Source organism: Myotis brandtii, unplaced genomic scaffold (genome assembly GCF_000412655.1).
Source record: "Myotis brandtii unplaced genomic scaffold, ASM41265v1 scaffold363, whole genome shotgun sequence".
Taxonomy (NCBI): domain Eukaryota; kingdom Metazoa; phylum Chordata; class Mammalia; order Chiroptera; family Vespertilionidae; genus Myotis; species Myotis brandtii.
Window position 1 is genome coordinate 3,977,566 of NW_005363938.1, and position 20,369 is coordinate 3,997,934.

Sequence of the window (20,369 nt, forward strand, 5' to 3'; positions counted from 1 at the left end):
GCTTGTTCCAGGCCTTTACATATATTAAGCCATTTTGGACTTGACAACAATCTACTGAAGCAAGGACCATTATCCCCACCTGACAGATGAGGAAGCTGAGGTACAGAGTGGCCAAGACAAGTGCCAAGTTCACATAGTGAACCCCAGGCATCTGTGCTTGCCCTCTCAGAGGGGCAGTGAAAGAATGGTGACTGGTCTCAGGGACACAGTCTGCAGGGGGCCAGCCTCAGCATCAGGCACTACCCTGAACTGCTCGGAGGGAGTCTGGTTTCTGTAGACATTAAGCTACATTTCTTTTCTCTTTCTTTTCCACCCCCCAAATTGTGGTAAGATAACATTTGCCATTTTAATCATATTTTAGATAAACAATTCAGTGGTATTAAGACAATTCACATTGGTTGTGCAATCACCTCCGCCATCCACCTCCAGAATCTTTTCCTCTTCCCAAACTAAAACTCTGTGCCCATGGAACAGTAACTCCCCATCCTCCCTCCTCCCCTCAGCCCTTGTAACCTCTATTCTACTTTCTGTCTCTACCAATCTGACTCCTGGGGTACCTCACACCAATGGCATCATACTGTGCTTCTGCTTTCATATCTGGCTTACTTCACTTAGCGTAATGTCCTCAAGGTCCATCCACGTTGGAGCAGGTGTCAGAATCTCGTTCCGTCTAAGGCTGAATAACATTCCACCATGTGCATAGACCACCTTTTGCTTATCCATTTATCCACCCATCGATGGACACTTGGGTTACTCCCATCTTTTAGCTATTGTGAAACATGCTGCTATGAACATGGGTGTGCACATATCTGAGTCCTGCTTTCAATTCCTTTGGGTGTACACGCGGAAGTAGAATTACAGTAATTCCATTTAAAAAATTTTAGCAGCCAGCAGCAAGCTGCATATCTTTTTATGTTTTTTTTCTCTCCCCACCCCCCACTTCCAATTACAGCCCAATAACCTCAGTGGCCAACCCCACTCCACATTCCTGGACGGCCTATGGCTAGCCCAGGAGTTGAAAAGCAATTTCCTCCATCTTTTCTTTAAACTTCAGCTGCAGAAATCACCTGATTGAAGATTACAGAAGAACCCTCTCCCACACAGGAAAGAAACTGCTCAGGAGCCCAGCCCACCATAATTACAGGCTTTTTTAACCAGGATTCTTGGCAAATGCTCAAATTGCACATCAACCTTACTTTTCTTATGAAGTGTTTGGAAACAAGTTAACGGGCTTGGAGGTAACAGCTCTTTCCCCTCGTTATAAACAACGCAAGCTAGAACCTTACGGATTTGGATTCAGGAGAACAATGGCTTTGTCTAGATATATATCAGCTCAGTCTGCATTCTCTCATTATTCCAGCCAGTGCTTTTTATGAAAAATGTCACCCAGCTGGATTTCCACTCATAGCCATGGTTCTGAACCTGACTGAGCATTAGAAATATCTGGGGTGCTTCAGAAACATATCGAGCCCAGGCCCCCCCGCACAGTCTAACTGAATCATAGTCTCTGGGATAGGGTGTGCCCCCTGGTAGCATTTTAAAGTTCCCAGCTGATTCTGAAGTGCAGCCAGGGTCGAGAATCCTTACCTACGGGGACAGGGAGGCCTGCAATCTTTCCTTGTCTATAAAGAACATTTTCAATGGGCTTTTAACCTGAGGAGAGGGAACCCTGAGCCAGGGGCCCAAACCCGTGTTTAAAAGAGAGAAGCAAGTCTTCCATGAACGGAGAACACAGGCCTTGTCTGAGGGGTGCAGCTGACGACAACCACCTCAGGTAGGGTGGGTCCAATGAGAGATGTGGGGGGTGCGGGGTTGGGGGTGCCGCTCCAGTTTGAGGCTTCTGCCTAATGGGGTTTATGGGTTTCAAAAAACCTCGGAACTACATGCAAAACTTTCTGTCCCCTCTGTATTTTTCTAAGGTGGGTCATCCAGAGTTCACATCACATTCTCGGAAGCTCTGTCACACCCCCCCACCCCCCACCCGGGAATGAATAACCCCCGCTTTTACCATAGTGTTCCACGAGGTGGTATATAACGCAGTTACTGAAAATAAAGAGTTAGATGCTTTCTCATTTACGTTCACCTGGAAGGACTGAACCCACTCATTGTTAATGACGCAGAAGCACGTTTCAGAGTGATGTCCACAGAATGGTCTGGAAGCCCCACAAGAGCAGAGATGGTCTGTTTTGTTCACGGCTGCATTCCAGTACTTGGAGACAGTGTCCAGCTCAGAAAAGGTGCTTCATGCACACTTCTTGAACTAATGATCACCTTTTTTTTAAAGAACTGAATCCTCTACATGTGGATGATGTTTGTGGGAACAAGGAGAAGTGTGTGGAATGATTCACACCTGGACATTAAAGGTGCTGGCTTCAGAGAGCAGGGAGTGGAAGGGGGATGATGAAGACAGTAAGATTTCCTTTTAATAAGAGTTAACAGCCCTGGCTGGTTTGGCTCAGTGGATAGAGCGTTGGTCTGCGGACTAAAGGGTCCTGGGTTCGATTTCGGTCAAGAGCACATGCCTGGGTTGCGGGCTCAATCCCCAGTTGTGGGTGTGCAGGATGCAGCCAATCAGTGATTCTCTCTCATCGTTGATGTTTCTCTCTCTCTCCCTCTCCCTTCCTCTCTAAAATCAATAAAAATATATATTTTTAAAAAAGGTGCTAGGCACAGTGCTCAGCATCCCCCTCATTTAATTCATGCTACAATCCTTTGAAATGCTGTTGTACAGCGATCGCCATTTTACAGATGAGAAAAACCTAAGCACACAGATCTTATCCAAGGCCACAAACCCAAGGGTCAGGCACCCCCCTCCCCCACATATAGCCCATGCATTTCACCCCTCTGCTCTTCTGATTCCTTGTCCTTACACACCTTGAGTTGTGTCATTCATTATAATACCCATGTGCTACATTCTTCATGAAATATAACAGTGTCAGGGCTTTCCATATGGGCTCTCAATGACCTCCACCCCCACTCCCGCGACCAGTGTAACATTAAGTCCTTGATTCTCGGTAGGGATTTAGGAATCGATGTTCCTTGCTTGGATCTGATTTTGGTTCAATATAGAGTGGACCCTTGAACAAAGCCGGAGTTAGAGGTGCCGACCCCATGCAATCAGAATCTACGGGTAACTAGTCAGCCCTTCACATCTGTGGATTCCTGTGTATCGAAAATACAGTTGCCCCCTGAATGACACAGGTTTGAACAGCGTAGGTTCACTTACACACAATTTTTTCAATAAATACTTACTGAATAAAGTATAAATACTAAATACTTATTGAAATCAACAAGTATTTATTGAATAAGGTTTAACTGTAGTTCCCACTGCCTGCCCTCCAACATTTACAGATTCAATGGAAGGTCTTGTGTTTGACCTAAAATCTCAGGGACAGCAGGGTCCTTGGACAGCAGCCACACAGGCTGCATCAGATAGAATCGGTACACTACCTGCTTAGGGCAGGCATCCCCTAATTGGCTGCAGACTCTCCTGCTGACGGGCCCTGAGAAAGCTCAGAACCAACCTGCCTGGAGGGGTCTCGGAGCATGGAACATTTCCAGTCTTGGTGATGAGAAACAGTAAGCTCCTGCAGAGGAAGCCCTGCATGCAAGGGGGTTTCAGCCATGGCCTGCTTCCTTGGAGACCTGCAGCCAAGGACTCTAGACTAGATCTAAACCAATGAGAGCTGCCAATTACCCCAGAGCAGGACTCCTCAAAGTATGATGTCCGATCCCCGATGCCAGCACCACCTTGTGCTTGAGGAAATGCAGATCCTTTGATCTAACAAGAGTTAACAAGACCAGAGCTTGATTCCTAATTCTACCAGCATGAGATGCTGGGTGGGTTGTTAAGCCTCAGTCCTCAGCCCTATAAATTGATGAGGATGATACTGACTTGACAAGGTAGGATCTAATGACTATTAACAGTAATATCAGTGAAGCCCCTGCCGTGAGTAGAACACAGGATGTAATAACCATTACTACTATGAACTCTAACCATGTTGTGGTGGGCAGCTTCTAAAAGGACTCCCAATAGGTTCTACCTTCCAGTAGTCATGCCCTTGTACAATACCCTCCCCTTGAGTGTGAGCTGGACCAAGTGAGGTGCTTCTAATGAATAAAAGGGATAGGGTGTCATTTCTGAGATTAGGTTACAAAAAGGCTCTGGCTTCCACCCTGCTCACCCTCTCTTGCTCCCTCACTTGCCCACCCTGATGGAAGGCATCTGCCATGCTGTGAATTGCCCTATGGTAAAGCCCATGTGGTGAGGAACTGAGGCAGGTCAACTGGTCAACACCCAGTAAGGATCAGATCCCCAGTCTAACAGCTGCAAGAAACTGAATTCTGCCAACAACTATGTCAGTGAGCTTGAAAACAGATCCTTCCCCAGTTGAGCCTTCAGATGACAGTGCAGCCCCAGCCAATACCTTGACTGCAGCCTATCAGAGAACTTTGGCTAGAAGCATCCAGCAAAGGTATTCCTGGATTCCTGACTCATAGAAACTATGAGACAATATATGTTCATTGTTTTAAGCCACTACATTTTAGAGTGATTTGTTATGCAGCAGTGGATAACTAGTATGCCCTGGAAACAATAGATTAAATCCAACCAGAGTGGCCTCTACTTAAACATGAAGTCCTCTGGGAAGCCTTTCAAAATCCTCCTCTCTGAGGATTCTGAGGCCCCTATTTTCTCATGTTTCCCTATTAGACAGTAAGCTACTTGAGTAGTATCATCAAAACTTACATAGTGAGCACTTATTATTATTCCAAAGTTGTAAGTCACTTCATCTTTACAACAAACCTAGAAGCAAATACTACTATTACCCACATCTGATAGCTGAAGAAACTGAGGCTCAGACGGGTTAAGTAACTTGCTCAAGGCTTTAGTAATTATGAGGAAGTATCAGGAAATATGGTTCCAAAATTTGTATTTGTAACAATTATGCTATGTGGCCCTAAGAGTCTTGCTTAAGTTCACAAAGGGTAAGTAGATTCAAAACTAGGTAGCTGAACACCAGACATGAAGGTTTTAAATATTACCCTTTCTAGGTGCCTTCTACCTCTAGGATAATAACTTGAACACACCTCACCTGGGGGAGTCATCAGGGTCTACCTACCTGTAAACACTAGGCTGGCGTTTTCCAGTTCTTCTTGGGGAACTTTGAAGCTGAAGGATTCATTATAGAAAGGATCAATTGTGCCTCGTAAGAAGGATGTCTTTTTTGTTTTCACAAGCTTGAGTCCATGTACCAGCTGGATTTTCACAAAGGGGTCTGAGAATTGGATACAACATCACTGAATGTTAGAGATCATGAAATCCAATCCACCCATCCATTCATCCACTCAACTTCCCATCCATTCATTCTGTTACTCATTCATTCCTCCTTCCTTCTTTCCATCCATCTTCCCATCTGACAACCCAACCATCTACCTACCCCTCCTTTCATTCATCCATTTTTCTATCTATTTTTCTATCTATCTATCTATCTATCTATCTATCTATCTATCATCTATCTATTTTTCATTCCTCCTTTCCCCTTCCTCTCTTCCTTGAGCCATCCAATATTTATTGAGCTCCTCCTATGTGTCGGGTATTTTACAGATGAAGAAACTGAGGACTCAAGCTGAGAAATGATTTGCTTAAGATCTGGCTAGTGGAGAAAGAGCCAGACCCAGAGCCTGTCCTGGCTTCTGTTCTAGAAACCCATTATCATGTCAGAATAGAGAAGGCAGAATTATAACTATCATTCTTAGATCACTTTACAGTGTACAAAGAGATTCATGTAAATTATACAACTGAATATTGTTTAAACAACCCAATGAGAAGAATACTGTTATTATGTCAGTTTTTCAGGTAGAGAAATTGAGGCTTTTAGAGGTCAAATAACTTCCCCAAGGCTATGTTATTAGCAAGCAGTAGAAATGGGATTTGGTTCCAGGCAGTTTGACTCTGAAACCCTTAATCATTTTATCATACTGACTCTCCAGCCTTAATAACCATTCCTTCCATTGGCCCCTTCGAAACCTGCTTTTGTAATGTGATTTTTGAGAATGCAAACTGTCTTCTAAATTCAGCTGTCACCTTATAGCAAAAGTAATTTATTTTAGCTATTGCATTTAGAGAAGACAGTATTTCCACCTCTGAGCTGAAGAGATCCCAGCGACCATGGCTGCGTTCATGATAATATCCTTGCTGTCACTGGAGAAGCTACATACAGATGGAATGTAATCTGTTCCATTTCATTAAAAGTCATGTTTGAATTGGTTTGCTATAAAATAGACACTTTAAATATGACAGTCTTTTCAGAGCTTTTATTTATAAAGATTTATGGTACATTTGAAATGAGCTGGGGGGAAAAACCTTAGGGTGTGTACACCACTCTCCCTGAGTAGGATGCAAGGCCAATGCACACTAACGCCACCTGGAGGATGGTGTCTCTATTGCAGGCATAGCAAGTCACTTCCTCCGGGGCAGCATGTGTACAAAGAGAATCTAAATTTCAGTAGTTATCACACCTGGTCTCAGTCAAATCCCCAATTCAAAAGGGATTATGAGATGGCATCATTTACCTGCCTCATTTAAAGAGAGGTGTGATTATTTATTTTTCCTCTTGAACTAACATCCTAGTTCTGGATACTGTCTATCCTCACAAGATCTTATTAATATTATCCAGGATGGTCTGGCTCTTTCTCCACCAACCAGGTCTTAGGCAAATCATTTCTCATCTTGAGTCCTCAGTTTCTTCGCCTGTAAAATGCCCGACACATGGGAGGAGCTCAATAAATACTAGATGGCTAGAGGAAGAGAGGAAGGGAAAAGGAGGAATGAAAAACAGATAGATAGTTGGGAAAATGAATGAATGAAAGGAAGGGTGGGTGGGAAGATGGATGGATTGATGGAAAAATAGATGAAAGGATGGGTAGGTGGTTGGGCTGTCAGATTGTCAGAAAAAGAAAATCAGGTCCTTTGTGTCAAACACACACAGTGCCCTGTTGAAGAAAAGGGGGAAGGAGGGAGTCACACTGTACCTGAACCTTGGCTCACATCTGTCTGAAGAAGCTGCTTGGCTCGAATGACATCAACGTTTAGTCTCCCAGCACTTGGGAGATAATTCAGTGACAGAAGTAGCTCCCCCAGCTCCACTTCATTCTGCAGAGAAAGGAAATAGTCGGGAAGTTGCTTTTTTCTTTTATTTCGCACCTATTGCACAGGAAATTGATCCAGAAGCTCACAATTGGGCTTCTGTGGGTGGATCAGTTGACAGTGGGTACCGTTTTCTTTGACTTCTTTTAGCCTCTGATCCCAATTATTTTTTTCTATCTCAGAAAGTTTTTTTTCTGCTCTTAGAACACTTCACAGCAACAACAACAACATGATACCAAAAGCATCAACAGTGATAATAAATAAATGCTACAGGTCAATCAAGTATTGTGCTAAACACTTTACATAGAATAACTGGTTTAATTTACATAATAAGTTTTACATAATTTAATCTACATAATATCTCATAATGTGAGATATGAGTATTACTCCCATATAACAGATGAGGAAACTGAGCCTCAGAGGGATTAAATACTTAGCTGGAAAGTGATAGTGCTGGCATTTGGATGCAGGAAGACTAATTCCAGATAGTATGACCACTATGGTTAATAATTTGGATTTTTACGTGTTTATATATGTTACTATATTTCTATTGGATTTTCAATCTTTTGTTACAAGAGAACTTAAAAAAAAATAATTTGGATTTCTAAAAAAAGTAGTGAAGAGTCCTCTTACAAATATCGTTAACCTCACTTATTGTGTGTGTGTTTGTTAAGTGGGAAAGACAATGTTGGCTTTCCCGTCAGGTAGGACAGGCGTGTGCTCCGGGCCCCCTAAAAGCAGGGTATATCCCTCCACCTCCACTTCAAATAAAAAGAGAGAAATATTATTTTTTCACAAGAATGGGATACTTGGTATTTCAGAAATAATACTGATGTAATCATTGTGGGAAACTTAGACCACTGCAATGACTTGTAGTTGACAATTATCCTAATCGACATAGATGAGAAGCTCCGTAATTTTCAGGGCTTGGAGTATCAAGGTCATATCTTAACCCAGCCCTGGACAAAGTGAGGGTCCTCACTTCCTGTGCCCCAGAATGTGTGACACCTATGAGCAACAGCATCTATGTGGCATCAAAAACTGCAGCTCCAAACAGCCTGAGGACAAAACTGTCCCCGGAGGGTTCCTGAGGCCAGTGTCTTCTTAGTCTCTCTTCCCTAGAAGATGCTACATTTAAAAGCTGACCAGCAGCCAGCTGGTAAGAAACTTAGGATGTGGGAACAGAAAGCAGGACCACCTACTCCAGTAGCTCCCCAACCTGACCCCTGCCCTGAAGGATCATGGAATTTATGGCGATCTTTGTGCTATGAAGTATTGGCATATCAGACTTATATCAACCTGGGGCAATTTTATCCCCGCCCCTCCACCTCCAGGGACATGTGGCCATGTCTGGAGATATTTTTGGTTGTCACAACTGGGGAGAGGGTTGCTATTGACATCTAGTGGGTGGAAGCGCAGGACACCCCCCTCGCCCCCCGAACCCCACACAGAATGATCTCGCCCAAAATGTCAATAGTGCTGAGGCTGAAAATGTTAACTGAACCTGTGAACCTTGGGCTGATTCAGACTCTTCTCTTTACATGGTTCTAGCCTGAACAAGTGTTAGCAGCAACCAAAGGAAGAGGCCACAGCACCAGCTGCAAGCCAAAGATCAAGCTTCAATTTCCATCCTTTATCCTCCTCCTCAGGGCTTCCTCTGCTGTGAGCAGAAACCCAAGCACCAGACACAAAACTCCCCCAGGAAGTAGGCTCAGCTGCCCCGAGGAGAATGGATTGCTTATTCTGGGAGGATCTACAACCCTTTGAAGTCTCCCTTCTCCTGTCCAAATGTAGTCAGGTAAGGTTGTCAGACCTGGAGTAATGTGGTCCAATACTCCAGGTTTCTAAAGGAAAACGGAACCAGCCCATTTTCCCACTTCCCTGCTTAACACCTGCCATCACTCTTAGAATGAAATCCAAAATCCTTAGCCTGGTCTGCAACAGGCTTTGTCAATCTTGGTCCAAAACGTGTTAGGGGTGTCGTCCTGGTCTCTACCCACTATATGCCAAAAGCCTACTACCCCCCAACTGTAACAACCCAAAATGTCTCTACACATTACAAAACGTCCCTTGAGGGGAAAATTGCCCACTTGAGAACCATGGGTCTACCAGGATCTAAATAATGTGGTCCTGCCTACATCTCAGACCTCACCTATTCCTTGAAAACACAAGACATCACTCTGTGTTTGCACCTGCTGTGCCCTCAACTTGGGAATCTCAATGGAAATGCCACCACCTCATCTAGGTTTCCACCAGCACCCAGTGAAAAACAGTTCCCTGCCTCCATCGCTTTCCACCACATCACCTTGCTTACTTCTCCCGTGGTGCTCTGTCCTTCAGTGTCCATCTCGCCACCACTACACTCATAGCACCTGAACGACTTCAACAGATGACCATGAGAACAGGCTGCGCAGCCCCGACTGGCGGCTCTGCTGCCACATGACGACGGTTCCAAGGGAGTCATGGGCATGATGTCTGTCCCCTGCCCTATCCAACCTCAAAAGAACGGGAGCTGAGGTGGGAGAAGGAACTGGGTGCCACTTCTACTTTTTCCTTCTCAAGGCAATGTCACAAATAAACAGGCGTTGTTTCCTTTTTTAAGATCCTGATGAGCTTAATTTGGTTGAACCACGTGGGGTAGCTTGGGAGAACCGAAATAGACTGTAAATTACTAAAATGAATCCAGAAGGCCCCCTGCAAGCTCCCAGCAGCCGGCTCGTACAGACACTCCCTCTCTTCCCAGACAAAAATTCTCTCTCCCTGCAGCCTTTGAACGCAGCTAAGTTCTAATCAATAAAAAGGAAATCAAAGAAAACCATCAGGGACAAAAGGCACTTTCTGGGGAAAACAACAGCCCGGCTCTCCTGCCGTGCTTCCTTTGAAGTACTTCTAAAGGGCCACCTTGCTCTCTCACCCAGCAGAGGGTTTCAGATACGTGCACACACTTTTACCACTGCCCGAACGCGCTGCTGTGAGCTCCCCTGCCTTTGTTCCCATGGGTTGGGAGAAACACTTTGTCTCTGCTACACAAATAACATTAAAATAGGAATGCGTTTTATTTATTTACTTACTGAATATCCATTTCTTTTTTTTAAATATATTTTTGATTTCAGAGAGGAAGAAAGAGGGAGAGAGAGATAGAAACATCAATGATGAGAGAGAGTCTTGATCAGCTGCCTCCTTCACACCCCACACTGGAGATCGAGCCTGCAACCCAGGCATGTGCTCTGACCAGGAATCGAACCGTCACCTCCTGGTTCATAGGTCAATGCTCAACCACTGACCCACACTGGCGGGACAGGAATGCATTTTTATTATTTTATTTTTATTTATTTATTATTATTATTATTTTTAATCCTCACCTGAGGATATTTTCCCATTGATTTTTAGAGAGAGTGGAAGAGAGAGGGAAAGACAGAGAGAAACACTAATGTGAGAGAAACACATCGATTGGTTGTCTCCTTCCCGAGCCCCGATCAGGGCCTGGGCTGGGGAGGAGCCTGCAACCAAGGTACATGCCCTTGACGGGAATCGAACCTGGGACCCTTCAGTCCTCAGGCCAATGCTCTATCCACTGAGCCAAACCGGCTAGTACAGGAATGTGTTTTTTAAAAGCAAAATCCAGCCATAATCTCAGCACTTTACACATTTTATCAAATGCTTTCTTTTCTCCAGCCCGCTCCCCTTCAGGTTGTTTTCCAGTCCTTGTCATACAACCAAACTATATTTGCAGAGCTGCACTGACAACACAGGCGAGTTCTGAGATCTCCCCCCGCCCCCTTTAAATTAAATAGACACTCATTTTCCATTACTACTTAGACATGGAAAGTATAATTTTTAATATCTACACAGAATATTCCATTAGGCTGAAATACTGTAATTTACTTTAAGCTTTTTCCTAGTGTTAGGAAGTTAGGTTATTTCTAATGACCTAAAACCGGCACTTTGACATCTTTTATTTTTTTAGATTACATCATTCTAATAAAGCCCAGGGTGAGATCACTGGGTCAAAGAATATATCAAGATATATAAAAAATACTCAGATCTTTTTCTCCCACTCAATGTGGATTGACAAAGCACTGGCCAAAAGGGCTAAAATAACCTTATGGCCAGAGAGAGAAGACAGAGCCAGCACTGGGTGGTAACATTCTGACAAATGGCCTTGATCAGGGTGGTTGTTAAGTATTTTTTGTTTGCATTTCTTTGAATATCTAGGCATATATTGAAATACTAATTGCATTTCCTGTTTTGCACGGAAACGATGACTTTCTGATTTCTGGTGTGAGTTCAACGCCCCTCTCACATGTACATGGTGTGGCTACAAGGTCTGTTTCACACAGGATTGTTGTCTGTTACGGTCAGGCTTTCTAATGATTCCCGCCCCCTGGGTATTTTATTGTGGACTTCGCTTGTATGTCCCTGACTGCTTAAAAGGCTCAGCATCTTTTCAGGCTTATCAGCTTTTCATGCTTTCTCTTCTTTGAAAACCCTGTTTGTTTCATATCACCCATTTTTTCTATTGGGTATTTGTCATTCTCTTATTAATTTATAAATATGCTTTTAAATATTATGGATACTACTAAATTATTCACCAGTTTTGTGTTGTTATGGGTTGAAATGTGTCTGGCCAAAGTCCCTGTGTTTAAGTCCCAACCTCCAATATCTCAGAATGTGACCTTATTTGAAAATGTAATCAATTTAGATGAGGTCCTACTGGAGTAGGGTGAGCCTCTAATCCAGTGGTTCTCAACCTTGGCTGCACATTAGAATCACCTGGGAATCTTTTTAAAATCCTGATTTCTGGGCCTCATCCTTCCAATATGAATGGTGTCCTTATAAAAGGGAGGAACTTGGACACGGACACACCCAGGGAGAAGACCACGTGAAGACTGAAGTTATGCTGCCACAAGCCAAGGTACTACCAGAAGCAAAGAGAGAGGCTGGAACAGATCCTTCCAAGGACCTTCAGAGGGAGCATGGCCCTGGCCCACACCTGGCTCTCCAACTGCTAGTCTCCAGAACTATGAGACAGTGCATGTCTGTTTAAGCCACTCCGTTTGTGGTACTTTGTTACCAGCAAACTAATATGTGTGTGTTCAAACTCGGTCTCCCCGTTTGTGGGTTTGAGCAGAGTGCATGCTTTTATTGCAGAGTGCATCCATCCTTTCCCTCCATGGGGCACACTTTCTGGCCTTTCTAGAAATGCTTTGCTGCACTAAAGTCATAGGAATATTCTCCTTTTTACCCTTCTAGGACTTAAAGTGTGGCCTTTCAAATGCAAGACCCTGGACTGCCTGGACTTAATTTTGGCAGATGGTGTGAAATAAGGCTCTGTTTTCATCTTTGAGATAGTGACCTTCTTTTCTCCGGATTTCTGCCCCACGCGGCTGAGATCTTATTGAAGGTGGTGATCTTACATTGCTTCCCCAGGGACAGAACACCCCCCTGGGGAATGTTGGCCAAGAGCAACATTTGTCTACGTCCTTCATAGAAGCTACACCTTCCAGGGAAGATTCAAGAGAAGCTTGATCTTTTGATGTCTGAGAGTTTATGTCTATGGCTCAATGGCCATCCAAATTAGATCAACCTACTTCAGAACCACTCAAGCTTCTCGAAAGAGATATTGATTCCGTCCTAAATTGGGCTCCCAGTGTGGCCGAGACAGCTGTTTAACAGAGATTGCTCCAGAACATGCAATGCTTTAGCCCAAACTAGATGACAGGCATGAAGCCTTGCCTCCAGCTACCTATAATGAAGGACTGAAAGTGGACAGATTATACTTGGGTGAGTCCCCCTGGAGTAGTAGCAGTAGCAGAGAGGACGGACCTGGGCACTTACAGAGAAGCAGTTGGGAGCCCTGGCTGGGTAACTCAGTTGGTTAGAGTATCATCCTGATATGCCAGGGTTGCAGGTTTGATCCCTGGTCAAGGCACATATGGAAATCAACCGATGAGTGCATGGATAAGAGGAACAACAAATCTCTCCTCTCTCTCTCTCTCTCTCTCTCTCTCTCTCTCTCTTTCTCTCTCATCGATTAAAAAAAAAAAAGAAGCAGCAGCTGGGAGAAGCTCTGCCAGCTAAGGGAGGACTTTTGAGCCTGGACAGTCCAGCCCCCAGACCCTTCATACCTCTGCTTGTTCCATTTCTGCATAGAGATCCCATCTGTTTCTCTGTGTCTCACCAACCCCTACTCATTTAACTCAGATCCAGCCCAACTACCCAGTCCAACAGATATTTCCTGAGTACCTCCCACATGTCACGCACACCTAGCACACAATAGATGCACAACTAGGATCCATTGACTGGGAGATTGTACCAGGCATACAGGGCAAAGCAGCAGATAAGACAGGCAAGGGTCCTGTAATGCGGTGCCTGAGAGTGAACATTATTTAATTATTATGCATAACTAATTGTGGGGTGATTTACTAGTAATCAGCACTGTGGTGGGTGCTATGGGAACTGACCTTCCTAAGATAGCCCCTGTAGAAGCAGGAGCAGGAGTTACAGGGCTTCAAAGAGCACACAAGGAACAATGAAAAGGCCAATATGGACAAGTGATGGGGCGAGGGCAGGTGGGCTGGGGAAAGACAGGTCTGCTCAGGCCTTTTTGCCAGGTAAGGAGTTTGGACTTACCTAAGGAATAAGGAGGCACCGAAGGCTTTAGGCAGAGTCACCTAATTAGATGTGCATTTTAAAAAGATCCCTCTGGCTGCACCTTCTTCCTACTTCCTTCTTCAGCCATCTTTCATTCATGTTGCAATTATTCACTTCTCTGCAGCTTTCATAACAAACTCTTTTAGGAGGCTACTTTACTTTTCATGTACTATTTTCAAGTACAGATTTCTATGGGGAAGGATGGCATCTTCTATGTTCTCACCCATCTCTCCTTTGTGCCCTCGTAATTGAAAGTAACATGGTTGGTGCAGGTTGAATTTTGTCTCTCAAAAAATATGTTGAAGTATTAACCCCTGGCATCTATAAATGTGACCTCATTTGGAAATAAGGATTTTGCAGATGTAATCAAGTAAAGATTAGGTCATATTGGAGTATGTCTGGCCCTAAGTCCAATATGACTGGTGTCCTAATAAGAGGAGACACAGAGAGGCAGAGGGAACAGCATATACCAACAGAGGCAGAGATTGAGGTGATACATCTATAGGTCAAGGAATGCCGAGAATGGCCACACCACCAGAAGTTGGGAGAAAGACATGGAACAGAATCTCCCTCAGAGCCTCCAGAAAGAACCAGCCCTGCTGACACCTTGATTTTGAACTTCCAGCCTCTAGAACTATGAGAGAATAAATTCCTGTTTTAAGCCACCTGGTCTGTGGTGATTTGTTCTGGCAGCCCCAGGAAATACAGTGGGAATTAAGCAAAAGAACTGAGTCGCAGACCATGTAGAGGACCTGGAAAATAGTATTTTAAACAAGTACCCCACAAGATATGCACCCCAGAAATACTGATAACATGGGTGCTTCAAGATATGGGATCAGGTAAGATCACTTAGGGATCTTTAATCTAGTTCACTAGAAATATCTAGAGTGCTGTTGAACATCCTACAGTGCTCAGCACAGTCCCTCAGAGGGGAGTGATCTGGCCCAAGGTGTCACTAGTGCAGAGGGTGAGATCTAACTTATCTTGAACTCATCTCATCTAAATCTAACTCATGTACTGCCCCAGAAGGAGCAACCTAAAATGCAAACCCAACCAGGTTTCTCCCCTTTTTATCTTTTTTAAAATATATATATTTTTATTGATTTTAGAGAGGAAGGGAGAAGGATAGAGAGATAGAAACATCAATGGTGAGAATCATTGATGGGCTGCCTCCTGCATGCCCCCTACTGAGGATCGAGCCTGCAACCCAGGCATGTGCCCTTGGCCGGAATCGAACCTGGGACCCTTCAGTCTGCAGGCCAACGCTCTATCCACTGAGCCAAACTGGCTAGGGCATCCCTTTTTATCTTTCAATGGTTCCTGCTTCCCCCCACAAATAAACACTATCTATGAGGTTCTTCAACCTCCAGTTCCAGTTCCCCTCAATCTCATGCCGTGACATTCCTTGTATGGCCAAATTATGTTCCAGCCAAATGGAATATACCAGACCACTCAACTTCCCTCCCGCTCCTGCCCCACACTCACAAGTAGGGACAGGTGCCCCTCCCCTGTGCTCCCATAGGCCTCAGACTTACCTCTTAAAGTGAATGCTACCAACAGGTCATTCATTCCACAAACAGAAGCTCTACTCTGAGCCAGATACTGGCACAGCACTGGGTATAGAGCAGTAAATAAGACCCTCAGGAACCCCATCCCAAGGAGGTGTCAGGATAGGGCACGACTTAGGACTTTGGGTTCTAACTGTCACCTTCTTTCTAAACTGTGAGCCCACGCTAGAGCTGACACATGAGAAACCTCCTAACATATTCACTAACTAAATGAATAACCATAGCAGAGAATATTGACTGAGTACTTCTGTACCACACATGAGGATGAGCATATGGCATGCATTATCCCATTCAATTCTCAAGAGAACTATTTGGTATTGATGATGTCAATGATGGTATTGATGATGCTGCTGCTGCTGATGATTTTGATGATAGTGTTGATGATGCTGATGCTGCAGATGTTGCTGATTATAATGGTGATGACGATGATGACTGTTATGATGATGATGATGATGACCATGATGGTATTGATGATAATGATTGTGATGATGTTGATGATGATTATGGTGCTGCTGCTGCTGCCGATCATGGTGTTAATGACCATGTTGACGATGATGAACATTATGGCATTGATGATAATTGTGATGATGATGATAATGTTGACGATAACTAGATGGTGCTGCTGCTGATGGTGATGTTAATCATGGTGTTAATGATTATGTTGATGATGATTATAATGGTGTTGATGATAATGATTTTGGTTATGTTAATGATGATGTTGATGATGATTATGATGGTGCTGCTGCTGATGGTGATGATGATGATAGTGTCAATGACAATGATCACAGTGTTAATGATGATGGCATTGATAATGATGATGATGATATTGATGATGATGTTGATGATGGCAGTGAAAATGCTGCTGATGATGTTGTTGATGATGGCATTGATAATGATGATGATGATATTGATGATGATGTTGATGATGGCAGTGAAAATGCCGATGATGATGTTGATGATGATGATGATATTGATGATGATGATAATGTTATGACGACAGTGATGCTGCTGCTGATGCTGCTGCTGCTGCTAATGGTGATGACAACCAACATTACTAAGAGTACATTCTGACAGGCACAGAGTTCTGAGTACTTTCCTTTATTTTTTCATTTAATCTTCATTATAACCCTCTGAGAGCGAAACTATTATTATACTCATTGTACATATGAGTAAAATGAGACACTGGAAGTTTAAGGTACATGCCTGACATCACACAGAAAGCAGGTAGCAGAGCCAGGGGAAGATACAATAAGAAATATATATTTGGTTTATGTCCTCAATTCCAGGTACACAGCTCCTAAAAGACTTGGAATCTCTGGAGTGGTAAGAGTGTCTTCTGTATGCTAATGAGATTACTGATGGCTGGAGGTTTCTGGATACTGTCAGGATGGTGGCTGGTTACCAGAAAGACTAAGGCATGATAAAGGGTTGGAACTCTCAGACGCAACCCCCATCTTCTTGGAAGAGAGAGGAGCTGAAAGCTGAATCATTACCAATGAACAATGATTTAATTAACCATGCCTACATAATGAAACTTCCATAAAAAATCCTTTAAAACAGAACTTAGAGAGCTTCTGAAGAGAGAAGGGGAAGTCTGCTCCCATTCCCCCAATACCTTGCTCTATGCATCTCTTCTATTTGGCTGTTCCTGAGTTGTAGCCCTTATTACAAACTGATAGTAGTAAATAACGTGCCTTGCTGAGTTATGTGAGCCATTCTAGCAAGTTCTAGAACCTGAGAAAGAGGTCACAAAAACCCCTGATTTGATTATAAGAATGAGTGACAACCGGGGACTTGCGATTGGCATATAAACTGGGGCAGTCTTCTGGGACTGAGCCCGCTCCCTGTTGGTGTGAGCTAACTCCAGGCAGTTAGCGTTAGAATTGAACTGCACGGCAGGACACCCAGTTAGTGTCTGGAGAAATGGAGAATTTGTTGGTGTGGAGAAAAACCCCACACATTTGGTGTCAGAAGTGTTATGAGTAAAAACAGTTTACGGGGTATGAACTTTTGGAGGCTGACTCCAGTTTGTGCACTCTTGACAACTATGCTATTTGGCCTTTGTCCTCACTTTCCCCCAGAGTAAACTGAGGCTTGGATAAGTCAACTAACATTACTAAGGCCACACAGTGAGTGTCTCCTGTGACAATACTACTGCTCTGCCTACGTGCTCAGTAACTATTTATTGAATGAATGAATTTAAGGGTCAAGTCAGGATTCGAACTAGAGTCTGTCAGACTTCAAAGCCCACCCTCTTACCTAGTCCAGGGACTGGCATGTGGTGAGAGTCTAATACAGGGGTGGGCAAACTTTTTGACTCGAGGGCCACAATGGGTTCTTAAACTGGACCGGAGGGCCGGAACAAAAGCATGGATGGAGTGTTTGTGTGAACTAATATAAATTCAAAGTAAACATCATTACATAAAAGGGTACGGTCTTTTTTTTTTTTTAGTTTTATTCATTTCAAACGGGCCGGATCCGGCCCGCGGGCCGTAGTTTGCCCACGGCTGGTCTAATATATCAACTGATTGACTTAGAAGGAAAGAAAGAAAAGCACAGGGCATCCCTTGTAGCTACTTACCTTTCTTATATCTGTTGCCCTCAGAAGCCCTCCCTGTTATGAAAAATCGCACTTTCTGTCTCTTCAGAGCCACTGCCCCCTTCTTCTGATATCAGAACCTCTTTGGAATGGTTTGGGTGGGGCTCACCCTAGGCATTTGACCTCCTCTCCCTGGCCAGGTGATTGGCTCAGAAATGGCCATATGACCAAATCAGCCAAGCAGAGTCCTCTCCCATGGGGGGTAGGGAGGCCAAATTCTAAGATGACCCCCTACGACTGGAGCCCCCGGTACTCACTCACATTGAATAACTGCCCTGGGTCACACCTCATGAAGTGGTTGGGCTGACTGTTGCTTGAGGATATGGGCCATGCTCTTGACCTCCATAGGCACCACTGTATGCATGTGACAGGTTATGTGCTTGGAACCTCATGTGAACTAGCCCTCTGGCGGCCCAGGAAAATGCTCTGAAGTCAGTACTTCCATGATCAGTGATATGCTGGTAAGTGTTTAACTCTCCAGGGGGAAAAGGCTCTCATTTGCCAATTTCATACACAAAGGCTGATTTCAAGCTAGCAATGTGAACTCAGCAGCTTGGAAAATACCTGAAAATTTTAAAATGGGCTCTATGCCCTAGCTGGTTGGGCTCAGTGGATAGAGCTTCAGCCTGTGGACTGAAGGGTCCCAGGTTCAATTCCAGTCAAAGGGCATATGCCTGGGTTGCGGGCTGGATCCCCAGTAGGGGGCATGCAGGACACAGCCCATCAATGATTCTCTCTCATCATTGATGTTTCTATCTCTTCTCTCTCCCTCTCCCTTTCTCTTTGAAATCAATAAAATATATTAAAATAAAGAGATTTGGTGCCACATTCGCCACCCATCCTAAAAAAAACAAAATAAAATAAAAATGGGCTCTATGAGCCAGTCTAAGCTAGCTCTAGCACAAAATCCCCATTTTACAGAGGAAGAAACTGAGGCTTAGAGATGGTAGGTTAACTCTCCTGGGCCCCCACCTCTAGAGGGTGGCAAAGCTGGGGCTTGAACCCAGGTCTGTATGACTCCAGAGCTTGTGCTCTTGCCACAGCAGATCCCTTCCCTTGAGGGGGGTAAAGCTGTGTGGCACAGTGGCAAGACCCCCTGCCTGGAAGTCTCTAGTCTCATTTCTGTTCCTGAAAGCTGTGTAATCTTGGGCAAGTCACTCAACTTCTCTGGGCTGTAGTTTTCTCCTCTATAAAATAGGGTTGGTCCAAATCATTTCTGGTTCCTCCTCTACTTCACATTATAACTAGAAATTAAAAGCTCATGTTGAGGACTGAAATGTAAACTCTGTTTCTATTTCAGGAGAAGTAAAACAAGAAGGAGCACATGAAATAAAACTTACAGTTAATGCTGCCTCGCCAGGTTCCCGCCCGAGCCCAGGCGACTGCACGGTGTTGCCCACACACAGCTATTCACCAAAACCTGGGCAGGAAACCCTTTTAACAGAGGCCAGGATTCTGCCAGGAGGATCAAGGCTGACAGCAGCTCAGGGCAAGTTAAAGAGAGATTCTCATTAAAAAAAAAAACACCCAGAAAACAAAACACTGATGTTTGCCTTGTCAAGGGCCCTGCCTGCTATGGTACCAGGTGGTGAATGACCTCAAAATACAAAATGCAGCCAAGAGAGGCCAAGAGCATGAATCACTCAGGCAGTTTCCAGGTACTAGGCCCCATCAGCATCTAACACTGGGCACCTAGAATCATCTACAATTTTTCCTTTTAAAAAATATTCTAAATCCCTTCTATCTTCATCTGCCTGGGGCATGGCTAAAACCAAAGTAGTCTATATTGAAAGGCAAATAGGATTTTAATGCCAATTCCTCCATCTCAATTGCTCCCAACCTCACCTTCCTCTTTTGGTGTCCTCCCTCCTCAGCCCCCTCCCCTCCCCCAACCTCCCGGGGCCTCAGCTCCCAGTCACCCTGTACTCAGTGTATGATTACATACCACGTACTATGCCTGCTTAACTAACCTTGGTTTATCAAGAGGCGATGTCTAGAGTTGGACAGCCTGGATTCAAACCCCAGTCCTGCGGTCTTGTACATGTTAGCTAATGTGTGCCTCAGTTTCCCCAGGTATAAAATGAGATGATGATTAAAATGAGGTGAGATTAAAATAAGCTGTTAATACAACAGCATCATCCAACCATCGTGCCTGGCACACAGTGAGTGTTATGCAGGAGTCGTCTATCGTTATTGTTGTCTTCCTATGCCCACCCAACTCCCCGTGCAGTATGCATTATTACCCCTAGTTTACAGGTGAGGAGTTGGACCCAAGTTCACGCAGCCAGTAAATGGTGAAGCTGGTCAGTGTAACTTTAAGAGAATATTTTTTTTTTTAATTAAATCTTTATTGTTCAGGTTACATTTGTTCCTCTTTTTTCCCCCCCCATAACTCCCCTCC

General features: G+C 44.2%; 1 protein-coding gene across 2 annotated transcripts in view; it reads right to left on the bottom strand.

The window, feature by feature from the left end:
• SYT17 (synaptotagmin XVII) overlaps positions 1 to 20,369 on the bottom strand; it is a 67,127-nt gene that overhangs the window by 26,155 nt on the left and 20,603 nt on the right. For both annotated transcript variants that reach the window (XM_005872000.2, XM_005871999.2), the window contains 2 exons: positions 7,033 to 7,153; positions 5,121 to 5,276 (listed from right to left, as the gene is read on the bottom strand). In XM_005872000.2, the coding sequence (XP_005872062.1) occupies positions 5,121 to 5,276; positions 7,033 to 7,153 (277 nt within the window). The remainder of the gene's footprint in view (positions 1 to 5,120; positions 5,277 to 7,032; positions 7,154 to 20,369) is intronic.